At 40.3% G+C, this 15,412-nt stretch overlaps 1 protein-coding gene across 1 annotated transcript in view; it reads right to left on the reverse strand.

The window, feature by feature from the left end:
* The window catches only part of slit3 (slit homolog 3 (Drosophila)), a 229,059-nt gene that overhangs the window by 78,992 nt on the left and 134,655 nt on the right, over nt 1-15,412 (reverse strand). Inside the window, exon 6 of the mRNA XM_031867001.1 lies at nt 11,924-11,995. Within this exon, the coding sequence (XP_031722861.1) occupies nt 11,924-11,995 (72 nt within the window). The remainder of the gene's footprint in view (nt 1-11,923; nt 11,996-15,412) is intronic.

Consider the following 15,412-nt stretch of genomic DNA (forward strand, 5'->3'; position numbering starts at 1 on the left):
GTCCAGACTAAATTAAAATCAATGACCATGTAAGAATTACGCTTTTGGCTCGAGTCGCCTCCATAGGTGCTGAATGCTGATGGACATATTGGATTCTTCAGGGTCTGAACAGGTAGAGATTATCTGATTTCTCATGGTATCGATGGCATGCAGCCTGCACATAAATAAAGGCAATAAGTGGCTTTAGAAATCCATAATGTTCGTGTGCAATTACGGCCATACAGTCACATCCCTTATTTAGACCTGTCACTCAACCAAGATCTGATGAAGCCGTAACGTCTGCAGTTGAACATGTTGTTGCCCTAGGAAATCGGGTTTTTCTTAGTTGACAACTTTGAAAAAGACAAAGTTCCAAAGAGTGCAGTGACTTTGCAGCAAAATTCGGGGCCTGCTTTAGCATTACCTTGAAAAATATTTAACATCTGAAAAAAAAAAAACGATTCACTGAAAACTCCCCCTCTTTAGATTTTTATGACTAGAGACCCTTTTGAAAAATGAAAGTGATTAATTCTATTTTTATCTGAAAATGATCAAGTACTTATCATCTACTTTCATTAATCTTCGTTGTCAGCAGAGAAAAAAAAAACTTGAGTCGAAAGATCAGTGAACGAAAACCGCATGTAATTCAACTGGTTGAAATATGGCCCATGAATAATTATTAATTAATCAGCTTCGTATTAGCCTGACATCGCTGCTCTCCACCACTCGCGGAGCCCTTAGAAACATGTACACATGCGCACGAACCGACCACACGTGGCTGTGGACGTGTGTGCTTCCCTGCCAGAACCATTTATGAATTTATGATTGTGTATGCGTGCATTTATTAAAACACTTCTGCATGTTTTTCCTCTGTGTGTGTGTGCGTGTGTGCGCGTGTATGGGTGCCCTTTCCCCAGCTCATTGGGATGCAAGGCGAGAGCCCGTCGAGTGAGAGCTGTCCAGGCTAGCTTTGGAGTCATTAGCGCGCTCGTTAGTCCAGTTATGTTAAATCTAAATTACCATTCATCATCACACAGGGACCCATCATTTATTCTGATGTGGCCTGGCAGACACATGCGCTAACTGGATTAACTCATTCAAAGACACGCAGACACACTTGCTAAAACACAGTGGAATTCCAAATCAGGCGTTAGCTGTGTGGTAAGTGTTTTAAAATAGATTATATATTATTGATTGAGACATTGCCGGGCATTAGCAGTGATTGGCTTGCCCTTGTGAATGCAAATCATCTGAAGACCGCCCTGCTGCAGACAAACGCGACCGGAGAATAATAAATCAAGAAAATAAGCTCTACAGTACGATTTTTGACTAAATGTTCAATCGAAGACATAATTGGAAGCTAAAGGTTACAGAAATTAGCTTACAGGTTGGTGGTTCAAATCCCTAGACCACACTGAATGTACCATTGTACTTAATTAAGCTAGAAAAAGCTGCAATGGCTTACGTGCATACCACCATGTCCTTACTGTCTTTATGTCTTTACTCTGGTTTGCAAGTTTTTTTCTTATCTTATTTTGGGAGCGTTGTTTTGTTTTTTAGGGTTAGGGATTTAAGTAACCACACTCATTCTAATGTTCATAGTGTTTTTGTTTTATTATGATGTTCTAATTCCGTAAATATTGTGAATTTTACTGTTTGAATTATGATTTCTTTTTTAAACATACCCGCTAACTCTTTTTCTGTCTCTCCTTAGTTTTATTTTATTTTTTGTTTGGTTGCATGATTTATTTTCAGTTTTGTGTTTCATTGGATGGCTTATATATTTGGTTTTGTGCAGCTTTAAAGTGTTATTTGTGACTTTGATCCTGATTTATCTTCTTTTGAGTTTTATATACAAGTTAATTGTGCATTTAAAGGAAAAATGTAATTGTAAAAAATGTTGAAATGGATCTATTTTTGAAAATAAAAGATTTACAATACACATCCGATCTCTTCTGATCTCAGAAATAAGCTTTAATGTAATCAAAATAACATAAACAAACTAAATAATTAATAAACAATTTAACTTCAAATTCTAACTTCATATTTTGGGGATAAAAGCAGTTTTTCCTGCGTTCCTCTTTGATACAAATGGACACTAGTGATATCCGGAAATACTTCAGGGGCTGGCCTGCGTTCAACACTAGATCCGCTCTCACTGAGTAAAAAGTGCCTCACTCACGCTGGCACACAGTCATTAGTCGCTACAGAAGGGATGCCGACCATCTGCACTGATGTGATTGCAAAGCCGAGGAATTGTCGGGAATCAAAACGACAAAGTGGATTGAGCGGCTCCTCTGCCAACTATAAAGACTGTGTATATCACATAATTACATTTCCACTTCTGCTGTGTTTATTGGCCTTACAAGTTTGAGCACATACAGCTTCGACCATCAAAAGCTTTCAGAACAAAAAAGGCGAAATCAAAGTATTAAGAGGGAAGACGACTGTGGGGTTGTTGGGTTTAACGGTCATGGTTTTCTTCTAAGTTTTGCATTGAAGCAAAGTCTTCTTCCAGTTTCACTCAATGTGTTTGTGGCGGCACCGCGGCTTTGACCATCAAAATGGAAATATTTGTAGGAAAACCTTTTCTCAACCATGCATCAATAGAACGTACTCTAACAAATCCCCTTAATATCTTTATTGGATCTAAACTGTTGAGGACATGCAGCTTTGCGAAGGGTCTGACCTTTGTAATGCATACAGAGAGCTAAGAGATGCTGTATTTGTTGTTTTTCAATAATCAGTACATGAAGTCAAGATCCAAATTATAAAAGGAGTTCATAAACTTTAGCCGAACCAATATGAAGCCTTCAAACGCTTGTATTGAGATGAAAAGGACTGTCAAGTAATCAAGATTAATCTTTTTGTTTAATGTTAGCAATGGACACAACGAGACTCACTGTCACGCATCAATAACATTCGCCATTGGGAAAATCACTTGTTTAGGATTATTGTGCGGCTCTAATTGACTCTGATAGGTGTTTAATGACAAATATGATAAGGCCACCCCGGCACGCAATCTGTCCATGATTTTAAGTGAAAGAATAATGATTCAAGTGTGGCTCTATGTCTGTGTTTGTAGATGACAGAGAGAAGATCCTTTAATCTTTAAAGGACACTGGTTTGGGCACTTCAGTGTGATCACCTTTGAAACGACAGCTGTTTTCATCTAACGTAATCAATGCTACTAATTTCTGGCAGGGCATCACAGAACGCAGGCAGGGGAATGTCAATGACTCGTCTGGAAAAACTAAGAATAACACTGGGTTTAGCAGCCTGATCTGTTGCCATTTTGAAAGGGTCTGCTTGTTGTACGAGGAGCTGTTAGCTTCTATACTTTTTGAGTTTTGTTTGAAAGGTTATTTATTTTTCACTGTTTTTTGTATTTTTACCATAACCACACACCTTTGTTAACCTCACAGCTGAGGTTGGTAATCTTCTTTAAAAACATTTTTTGCTATATTTGTTTAAATTCGCATTACATTCCAACTGCAAACACTGGGCTGGGTTTTTCAGATGGATAATTTAAAAATGCTGGCGTACTCTTGTTTCTCAACATTATCAGCCCTATAGCTTTAACCAGATGTTATAGTTGGCTAAATTAACCAAAGTGTTTTAGTTGAGTTTTAGCGATATTGTAATATTTTGTATCATTTGATAACTTTAACTGTACTGTACCCGCCATGTGCAGATGTTGTTGAAAGAAAGAGCTTTATAGGATTGGAATGATAACTGTTAGTAGTAAAGAAGCTAACAAAGCAACATGCCTTGTTCTTAATTACAGGTCAGTGTAGGGATGCTAACTGTATCAAACTCTCCTGTCCACCACCTCAATATGTTCAGGGGATCAACATGTGGAACTCCTTACAGAAGTCAAACTGGATCCTGACTGGGATTATTCTAAACTCTAACTGAAATCGTTTTAAAAAGGGATCAGTCATGTAGTCATGCATGATCTACTGCTTCTTATCTTATGGTGCTTTAATGTATTATTTTGTCTCTTGTATTGTTTTGTCTGTAATCTATGGTTGAGTTCTGAGTTTTGTGTTTTTCATGCAAGTACCTATTGTTGAGTTTGTGTGTTGTACTCTCTCTTCTGTATTTATTGATGAGCTGAATGTAATTTAAAGGCCCATCTACTTTAAGGACGGATATTGCAAATTATTAGGCTATAAATGCCACGGTGTGTGGCATTGGTTTATGCTACATACTTGTCCCAATACAAATAACCATAAAATAAAAATAACCTCGGCAGCCTGACTTACCTCTAAACATAAAGGGCACACTAATTCCTGCGCTGGCACTAAACTTTGGCATGAACATAAAGTGTGTATAGTGCAGAATCATCCAGTATGAATGTAAGTCTAAGAGATACTGGACTGATCACACCTTCCAACTGGATCGCCCAGCAGAACAGAGACTCTGCTAAAGGACACCCTCTATGTTGATGTTAATAAGAGATGATTTTGTCAATTATTCAATAGGGTGCATACGCTACAGTGGCTTCGGTTTCAAAACAATAAAATGTGAACTTCCCTGTGTTTAAAGTCTTTAATCTCTGCTGTGCATGAAACACTCTCTGACCATCAAAGCCTCACATCGCCTGCCTGTTTCTCTGCCTTTTAACAAAACCGTAACTCTGTTTCCTATTGGAGAACAGCATTTTAGTGAAACATGTTAATTCATTATTGTGGTCACGAAAAAGAGACTCCTGGCAGTTAATATTATGTTAGCACAAAAGCCCTTGCGGACAAGCCAAAAAGTTACTTTCAAAAATTGACTGGCAACTTCCCAGACTAACTCCTCTAATCTTCATGCAAATGGAAGCTTGCCTAAAATCACCAGAGCATGCTAATTTCCTTCTTTAATTTTTGCCCATGGCAGTAGTGGCGTTTATCTTCACTACAGGCCAGAGGAAGAAGACTGGACGGATATTAAAGAGGGAGAGGAGAGCTGGAAAAAGTTGGACTCAAAGCCACATAATGACGAGAGTTTACAACAGGTTTTAAACAAGCTAAAATTCATGGACACAGAATGAGACTTCATGACTGACAGGTGACTGTTGAACATAATAATGTTTACTTTTCAAGGATATTGTAAAAGCAATTTTTTTATATAAAAATGTTACTATGACAACAAATTAAATAAAAACCTGGATATATTTGAAATGCAGGAATGTGCTGAAAATCTGAAAGTCTGCGTCCTTACTTTGAGAAACATTGTTCTGAGTCTGTCTGACAGCCTTGGTGATCTGGAAACAACAACGAGCCAAATTGAGTCAGTCAGTCAGACATTTGTTCCATCAATATTTAATGCCTCCCTGCTCTCCTCCCTCTGATCTTTTCAATCTATTTTGTAACACTGGTATCACACACTGGTTTTTACCCGCTAATGCCATATCAGTGTTACTTACTGCTTTCCTGTCTCCTTTATCATCTCTTTTTTATTTTTTTGATGTCCTCTACACCTTTGTGTCCTACGTCTCTTTCATCTCTCTTGTTTTCCTGACTACTATAAATGGACAAGTTCAGCATCTTAGCATCTTTTTGTCTCATCTGGTGTTCAGATTTGTCTGATCTTGCATCTGTTTAATGTATCTGTCTCACTTCCATTTTCCCAACCAACCCTTCCACCCACATCTCTCTATCTTCTGATTCATCTGCCTCTCATCTCTGGATTTCCCTCCTTTCCTTTTTCTATCTCTTCCTCTGTATCCCCTGGTTTCCCCCCCTCGTCCCCTCTCCTCAGGTCCAACAGCAGATAAATAAATGATCTGGCTGCTTTTACAACTGCGATACCACACTCCTCCCTTTCTTTCACTCCCCTAAAATCCTTCCTTCTTCCTTTTTCTATTTCGTGAAAACCCTCCACCTCCCCCAAATCTCCCTTGTCTCTTGCCTCTGCTGGCAAAAAAAGGAGAGGAAAGGATTGTAACCGCAGTCCTTTCAGGTCTAAATAAATCATAGCCCAGCACCGCCTAGCTTTTATAACACCGATCCTCTACTTTCATCCTGGCGGCCATGAAAGAGAGAGAAGAGGAAGTGAGAGAGAAAGAGACTATCTAAGGACATGTGAGTAAAGGGAGTGCATATCAAAGGAAATGATGAATGTAAAAGTGTCTTTAGTCATTTTCGTCTTTCTTCCTAAACCTATTTGGGAAGCGAAACTCTTCCGCCGAAGCGGAACATAAAAGTTAACAGCAGTTCAAAACAGCCCAACTTTTAGGTGTTTTACCTCAGCGTGGCTGGTATATATTTTATTTTATACATTGCTGAGTGACGTGTATATGTGTGAAAGCGCTCTATACATCTCAAAGGAGCTGCAGAAGAGAAATGTAGAACCACTGAAAATGTGTTGCATTTAGATTTTCTGTTGAACGATAAGTAACAATGCATTCCTGTTTTTAATGTCGAACAAAGATAAATGATAACGCCTTTTAGACGCATTTCATTTCATTTTGTGATGCGTCAAACATTTAATAAATCCAATCCTCTCAAACGCCTCGCAATTTGAACATGTCTAATTTAATAAACAATTATAACAAGATGAATGAAACTAACAAACTAAAATCCATTTAGCATTTTTAAAATGAGCTTGACGCCCAAACATTCAGCTTTGACTCGTCAACACTGCTCCTGTGAAACATATTAAGCAGCCGAGATAAAGCCTAGTCTAGCAAGAAACAGCGGCTAATTAAAAATGACTAGATTAATTAATTTGGAGATTTGTTAGTGGCACACACACACACACACACACACACACACACACAGCGGAGTGCTTCTTTCAATTAGCACACTAAATTAACACAAATGACTGAAACACACATGCAATTTGCCGTCCAGCCGACCATAGAGTCTCTTATACAATACTCTGACTTCTGACTTCTGACCAGCAATGGGGATGGAAATGTGTGACTGTTACATTGTTCATAAAAAACACACACGAATAAAAGGCACACACACACTCACAAGCACATGGATAGACCTACACACACACAAGGATGTTGGCAGACACACACACATGCTGACACAAGCATATCCAGCCAGAGTGAAACACACATATGCATGCACACACATTTTATACTTTTATACTTGTGAGGACCCGCATTGACGTAATACATATTCTAGTCCTTATAGCCTAACCCCCCTCACAACTACATGCCTAATCCCAGACATTACCCTAAATAGGGCTTCAATTTACAAATACTTTCACTATAAATTTACTTGTTGATCATTCTTTCAATTAACCGATTAATCGTCTATACAATATTTGAAAAAACATTACGCGACCAAGGTGACATCTTTAAATTGCTTGTTTTGTTTCACCAACAGTCAGAACCCCAAATAAATTATATTTGCAATGACAAAAAACAGAGAAAAGCAGGAAATAACCAGACTGGAACCTGCGAGTGTTTGACATCACTGCAAAGAGACTTAACTATTGATTGACTAATGCATACATCAACTAATCGTTTCAAACCTAACCTTAACCTAAACCCTAAAACAAAGGTTTAACCAGCAAACAGCGCTTTGAAGAAGTGATGGACAAAATGTTCTCACAACTAAGGTCTAAAACACAAACTGGTCCTCACAATAATGTCAATACAAGAGCACAGTGTCGCACACACACACACACACACGGAAACACACACCTACCTGATGGTGCAGTCACATGACCTTGAATCACTGGTATCTCTATCATCCCTTTTGTACTACGGTCACGAAAGGAACCCCAGGAACAGACCAGATGGGGCTGTGTGTGCGTGTGTGTGTGTGTGTGTGTGTGTGTGTGTTAAGATGCTTGAAATGAAGATCAGACCAGCTGCAGAATTGCTTACTGTCATTCATGCCCTTTGCACATTGGTGCCCACACACACACACACACGCACATATATATCTCCAAGTCAGCATGAGTAAGAGCCACTTTCAGTTCATGTACCGTTGGGGGAGGTCCTGGACGGCTCTGAAGATCGTCAGCCCCTTTTCTCTGGTCCTTACTTCTATCCATGGCACTGTCTGTAGAAGACTGTGATGGTCTCTAGTAGACTGTGGTGGTCTCTAGTAGACTGTGGTGGTCTCTAGTGGACCATGGTGGTCTCTAGTAGGCTGTGGTTTTGCGTGGTAGATCATCTCTTAAGTAGATCGGACTGTACTGCAACACTGGGGTTGATATGAATGAAATGATCTCTCTTTGTCAGGTAGTTAAAGGTTTTGAATCACAGAGCAGAGTTCTGCATCACAGTCAGTTTCCTTGAAGATGTTACAGAGTGAAACCATGAGGTTTCATACATTCCATCTCCACGGATTCAACAGGAACTGCAAACCGACATGGCATCCAGTAAAAAACTACAAAACCCCCAAAATTCAGCAGGGCAGTCAGAACAATGGTTGAAGCTGATTGCTAGTGACATGTAGCAGTGTTACCATGGAGACGGAAAGCTAGAATTCGTTATTAACCCTTATGCCCCACTTTAAAAAAAAACGTATATAAAAATATATATTAATATTATTTACCACTGTGTTAAATCTTTCAACCAACATCAGTCCTGATTATAACTACCAAGTGTATTTTTGGGATTGTAACCCTTTAAATGCCAGTCTATTTAAAAAAACACTAAATTCATTTGTTTCCATTTACTACATTTTTGGGGGGGATTATTAGAGGCTGGGATATGTCAATGATTAGTAACATTGATTTTGGTGCATTGTTATTTTTTGCTCAGATTTAAAAAAACAAACTCCCTCTTGGTACCTTTGGGGACAAACACGTCCTCTAGTTGGCTATAAAAATACTACATATCAACATTATTTTCCACTTTCACCAATAAAATTGTTTTAACTACCAAATATTCATTCATTTTCAGAATTTTAATCCTTTAAACGCCAGGTTCTGAGATGATGCCACTATGTTTTAAATGAAAAAACACATTCCATATTATAAATGCTCGGCAGAAATTTAATTTTTTTATGTATTCACAACGAGTCAGTCATTTGTCAGTGATAAGCAACAATATCTATTTTGATGGATTATTTATATTTTTGTGCAGTATTAGATTAAATAATCTCTAATAGCTGCTAATTTATAGTCCATTCAAAATTACTCATGTTACCCTTCAAAGTGTTTAGGCTTCTAATTATTAAAACCCTTCAAAGTGTTAACCTTCTAACAGACTATTACCTTATTTTGATCAAGACATAAAGCAAAAATAGCTCAAAAGATCCCTTTGAACAGAAATGAGAGCCACTTGCTCTCAGCTCATATGGTTATGGAATCACACACACACACACACACACACACACACACACACACACACAGTGATTTCTCCATATACATACAAACACACACACAACGATTTCTCCATATACACACACACACACACACACACACACACACGCACACACCTGCCTTTATTAAAACGTCACATTCAGTGAATATACTGTGTGCTGTCATGCTGTCTGCTGTGAATGGGATCGGCTGCGTATTTACAGTGAATTGTAAATCCTGCCGAGCACTCAGCTGTCAGAGACTTATGAATTGCTAATATGTTGTATCTGGCACTGCCGATCCCCCTCTATCCGGCCCCTATCACTTCCATTGTGCGCTGAGCAAAGCAGTGAGGCAGGGAAATCAGAAAAGATAACTTTGCTGAAGCCAAAAAGGTAGAAATAAAGGAAAAGGGACAGGTCTGATGATACAACAAACCGTCTGCTGCAGCATTTCAAGTGAACTCAAGCTGATTAGAAATTTTTCAAGAATATCTGCAATATTTTCTTGATACACAACATTTAAAACCATGGTACTTGGTCTGGATGTGGTCCACAGTGGAAGCTGCCCTATATTGAACCATTTCCCAATGTTTGCTGCTCTCTTTAATCATTTATGTGAACACATTAGGCAGCACCAGACTGCACCATTCACACTCACAGGATACTCATCAAGGTGAGGCTGATGCTGCTGGGAGTCTCACTGAGCTTTTACATTACAAATCCCTGGGTTGTACCGTATATATAATTATGACAAAAATGCTTTTAAACCTGGTCCTTGAGTGATTTCAAGAAGAAAAAAAACCTGTGCATTGTCAATGGTTCTAATAACGAATTATTGAGGCATTTGTGTTTTGCCATTGGACATGGTTAAAGAACGCATGTAACCAATTGATTTTGGTGCTGACAAATCATTTATCTCATGTACTTAGCACAGTTTTGACTCATTTGCCATAATTGTCTCTGATTTTAATAATCTGCGTCCCACAATGTTGTTGGGTACATTAGATCCGTATGTGACAGTGAGACACATTACCTCAATTAGTTGTTTTCTTCATTATTGGGCTGGAAAAAAAATAATAATACCTGCAAAACCATGAAAATCAATAACTGCATGTTCCTGCACAAATGTTAACTTCAACACTGTGTTATTCGATTCACGAGTCTGTTCTTGGGGGGTCTCTCTCTGAGGACCTTAACCACATCCACTTGTAATGATCAAATAGCATTTCACTCTGCGCTATGTAACGAGGGACAGACAAGCTCAAGGTCGGTGCCTTCTCCTCTTTTTCTGATCTCATTCCCTCCAATCATCTTGTCTTCTCGTCTCTCTTCTACTGCCTTTGTCTTTCTTTGTCTATGGGCCCCTCTTTCTTTTCTCTTTGTCTCTCCCTTATTTGCTATGCAGTTTTACCCTCTAATAAACCTATTCAGCAACAATGCCACTAATCCTTTCACCTCTCGGCACCATACAGCAGAATATGAAATGCATTGCCAACAACGCTACAGACAACTAAACCAATGCTGGTGCAAACAAAAGAAAGATCCCTATTTGTTAACTTTTTTTCCAGCTCAGTGTTTCATAAGATGAAGACATGAGAATGCACCCTTGCATATTTTAGCACACATAAGGGAAATGTTTGCATTGATTAAAATGAACTGGAGCTAAGGATGTGGTTCAGATGCACAACCCACAATGAAGCACAGCATCTGCTTGTGTGAGAGCAGATACACGACATGTAAACACACACACACACACACACACACACACACACACACACACACACACACACACACACATTTTCATCTACACTTTTCCCGGCACATCGCATTCCACAGTCGCCAGTCACACCTCTGAGCGTAGTGACAAATGAGCAGCTCTACAAAATGTGGACGGACCGCACACACAAACTTGCACACAGTGGCGCACATACACACACTTAATCACAGACACAGCTGGAAGCAAATACGCATGAATGTATTCCCATTCCCATATGCAGAGGGAATCATCTACACGCACTAACACACATGGTGCAGAGAAAGCGCAAACCACAGCAGGTGGCAGATGCACTATATTCCTCAATCTGTGTAGGTGTGTGTGTGTGTGTGTGTGTGTGTGTGTGTGAATCAGTGTATTGTAAGTCAAGGACAACACATTTTACTGGTGGATGAACAGGTACTCTGCGCTTCATCCTTGCAAGCAACGCACACAAGCACTTAGACGTGCACATTCAGCTCACACACACAAACACACACAAAGGGGTGTCACGAAAGAAAATTCACAGAAACATGTAAAGAAACTACATTTTCTCAATGAAAACATGTTTAAGTTTGAAGCTTTTCTTACATTGAAGACACACATCAATGGGTATGAAGAGAAAGATGGAAAAGACGAGATAGAAAAGTCGATCAAGGGGAAAGAATCTCTTACATGCAAGTATGAGAGGAGAGGAGAGGAAAGGAAGACATGAACAAAAAAGAAAGCACGAAAGGATGAAGAAACTGAATAAGACGGAAAACAAAGATGATAACAAGAGAAGGAGAGCGCAGGACAGATCCCTGCTTCACAGACAGGACATGGAAAAGGGGGGAGACGGGATGAGAGGAGGAGGCAGAGGAGGAGAAGAGAGACGGGGGAGCCAGAGAGAAAGAGAGGACCGGGGTTTTTCTCTACTTACAGAATCTCCAGATCGCGCAGCGCTCGGAAAGCTCCATCTTCGATGCAGCTGATGTGGTTGCTGTCCAGTTGCCTGCACCAAGCACACACAGACAAACACACACAGACACACACACAGATGAGAGAGAGAGATGGGAGAGAGTCAGGCGCAAGTCTGCAAGGTCCGCTCAGCTGGGGGAGGGACTAACAAAAGACGGGTTGCGTGAATGAGTGTGTGTGGGGGTGTGTGTGTGAGGTGGTATCCCAGGAAGTGGGCTTAAGGTGGCAGGTAGGAGACACACACACACCTACACACACTCACTCTCTGGGGATGCCCAGTCCAGACAACAGCACAGAAGCTCAGGTTAAGTCTCTCACCTCAGCGCTGATATGGCCAGCCCTGAGGAGAGCAGGAGAGGAAAAGGAGAACGGGAGAGAGGAGCCCGGTGTGCTGGTGTGGCCTGCCTTGGCGTCAGCCTATCACCTCCCTCCCCTGATGCACGCCCAGTGCACACTGGCCACCGGGAAAGAGAGGGACGAGAGAGGTAGACGCGCTGAAGGAGAGAGCGAGCGAGCCGAAGCTTCTAAAGCCCACCCTGCTTGTCAGTTCTGTAAATATTAATTGCATTTCTCCTCTCCCATACTCCTCCCCCTCTCCCCTCCTCCCCAATGTCCTCTTTTATTCTTTTTCCCCCTCTCTCTGTAGTGAAAGAGGGAGTAATTTCATTACATTAGGCCAGCCAATCCATTAAGGGCCTTTTACCGGCTCTGTCACTGAAACAATTTCATTAAAAGGAAAGCCTCCGTAAATCAACCTACAGTCACAACTCTGCCTCTCATTCCAGTTCTCCTTCCTTCCCTACTCTTCTTCTCTCACCCCTCTCCCTCCTCCCTGGCTCACTCGACGCCTCGTTCACCGGACTCATCCATACTTTGCTTTTACTTTAATTTGGTCGACTCTAGGTATTCAACCTGCCTCCCCGCCACCATCCATCCCTCCATCCATGAACCCAACAACCCCCGAAGCCTCCCACCCTGCCTCCTTCCTTCTTTTCCTCTCCTCCCAATCATCCATCCCTTTGTTTCTCCTCCCCCTCTCTTCTTTTTCTGCAGAGGAGCAGATGGATGGATCACAGATATAAAGGGCAGACATTTAGAAGAATCTTCTTTTTTTCTAACTCAACCAGGAATGATGAGCGACATGTAGACTGTCACCTTCCCACACACACACACACAGACACACAAACCAAAACATACACAAACTCAAACAGGTGGACACACACACATACATGGACGAAACGATGTTACCAAACACAAGCAGGAAATAAAACATTCAAACTCAAACACATACTTTCAGAAACACACAAACAGAGTAACACATGTAATCATAAAGGCCCCCCCCACACACACACACCATTACCGTCTGCTCTCCAGACACTAGAAGATAAAAGCATATCACTCCACCTTAATCTTCTCCTCCTTGTCCCCATCTCATCTCTCTTCCAATAGATCCCTCTATCCCTAATCCTTTTTTTCTTTGACTTCTATCCTCCTTTTTCCTCACCTCGTTTCCGAGCATCCATCTTCTCCATTTTTCATGTTCCCGTCCTCTCTCCATTCATGATCTATTCTTTTTTTCCTCTCTCTAGTGCCCTCTCGTCTCCTCTCATCTCTAATTCCCCTTCACCTCTTCTCTTCTCACACTCCATCTATCCATTGCTAATCCATTTCCTCTCCCTGCTTTCTTTTATCAACCTTCTAAATGTCCTTTTTTTCCTTCTCTACACAGCCCCGGTGTCTGCTCGGCACACGGCAGCACCTGTTATATCAGTCATGTCAGCTTTTAACCCGGAGGAAGGTGATTCCCAAAGCAGGAGCTGGATCGCCTCTGCAGGGCGACATCAATTACATCAGGGCTTCTGGAGCAACATATTCTTTGGTTTGCTTTCATATGTGCATGTTTGTGTAGAGTGGGTGAGAAGAAGTCCTCTGAGTATCTGACAAATGTATTTACTATGGCACACCACAAGTGCACCTCAATATGTAGCTGCATTTCAAAAAACAGCAAGAAGAAAGGCTCTATTGCTGTGACTTCAGAGAAGATAAATGCGAAAAAATATACATCAAAAAGTGTACTGTATATTGAGAATCATTATCTTATCACAAAAAAAGAGTTTCTTACAACAAATCCAAACTATACAATTATATTTTCACACAAAACTTTGAAAAGTCGCTATACAGAATCAATACCATAAGTCTTTGTGTGATTGGTATACTCTTTTTCTAAATTTCATCCTGAGGTCAAAGGTTCATGTATTTCTACCTGACATTGACCAGCTGCTGGTTAACGGCTGGCACTCAAGACGATGAGTACCAAACAACTCCGTGCCCACAGTCCGGGTTTGGCCTGCAGCATAATTATTTTCGCCCCTCCAAAGGCTTTCAGAGACTGATGAGATGTTTTGATCTGCTTTGATGCAATTAAATTATATTTCAGGGGGGATTCAGAGATAACTTGATTAATTGAGCACACTTTGTAAAGATTGCTATGTGATTGAATTGGAGTTTTGTATAAAATAGTAGACTGAAAGGGTTGTGTGCTCTTGTTAAAAGCCATGTTTTGAATTCTAAGATTTGTTTTCTCTTCTTCTTCTCTTTTTTTAGCTACTTGTTGGAAGGGAGTTGGAAGTGTGAGCATCTGTTAAATGACTGGACTCTAAAATATACTGAGGCTGGGGATCATAACAACATATGGCTACGCCATGTTTGTGTTTTATGTAATTAAAAGGCATGATTTTTTTTAGTAAGGCAAACTGGCACACAGCCTGAGCAGCCATATGGAGACGCATGGCACTGGCAAGGTTGACTGTAGTTATTAAAGCCATTCTATTTTCCGTGGTGTTGTTTGTGTTACACTGAAGATGAAGTATAGGGATATGTTTGTTCTAATGAGAACAAAGAGGTCTATCAGGGTTTGTCTCATTTGATTCTTCTTTGTTATTTCATTCTTCCCACGTACAGCCTTGTATCTAGTAATCACATTCATATTGGACGATTCTGCTCCTCACAATTTCGAACAATATTCGTCACTTGAGACCCCATGCAAGTCTCAATAGCAAAATCCTGGACAATGATTGCAAGTGACAATGGTTTATCACTGGCAATTGTCACTAAAAAATGTCTTTTAAAATCGTACTACGACCTGGGGTATTCATTACTCACATTGCAGAACATCTTTTCACAAATATTAATACAGAAAGATTTTGTTTTGGTGGTTCCTTTTTCATAGAATTACTTTTTCTTTTCATTGGTGGCGCTGTTGCAAATGGAGCACAATGCAAATGCTGTGTATTTTAGAAATCCTGACATTAACCCGCACAACTTGAAAAGCAGTATATTTTCTTTTTCTTTGAAATCAGGGTTACTGATGACTAAAATAATGACTCGTACACTGCGGCTGAATTATGATGGACCTGCTGTGCATAAAGTGAAGAGTTGTATAGCGACACAC

The sequence above is a fragment of the Anarrhichthys ocellatus genome, unplaced genomic scaffold (genome assembly GCF_004355925.1).
Source record: "Anarrhichthys ocellatus isolate YVR2014 unplaced genomic scaffold, GSC_Weel_1.0 scaffold37, whole genome shotgun sequence".
Lineage (NCBI taxonomy): Eukaryota > Metazoa > Chordata > Actinopteri > Perciformes > Anarhichadidae > Anarrhichthys > Anarrhichthys ocellatus.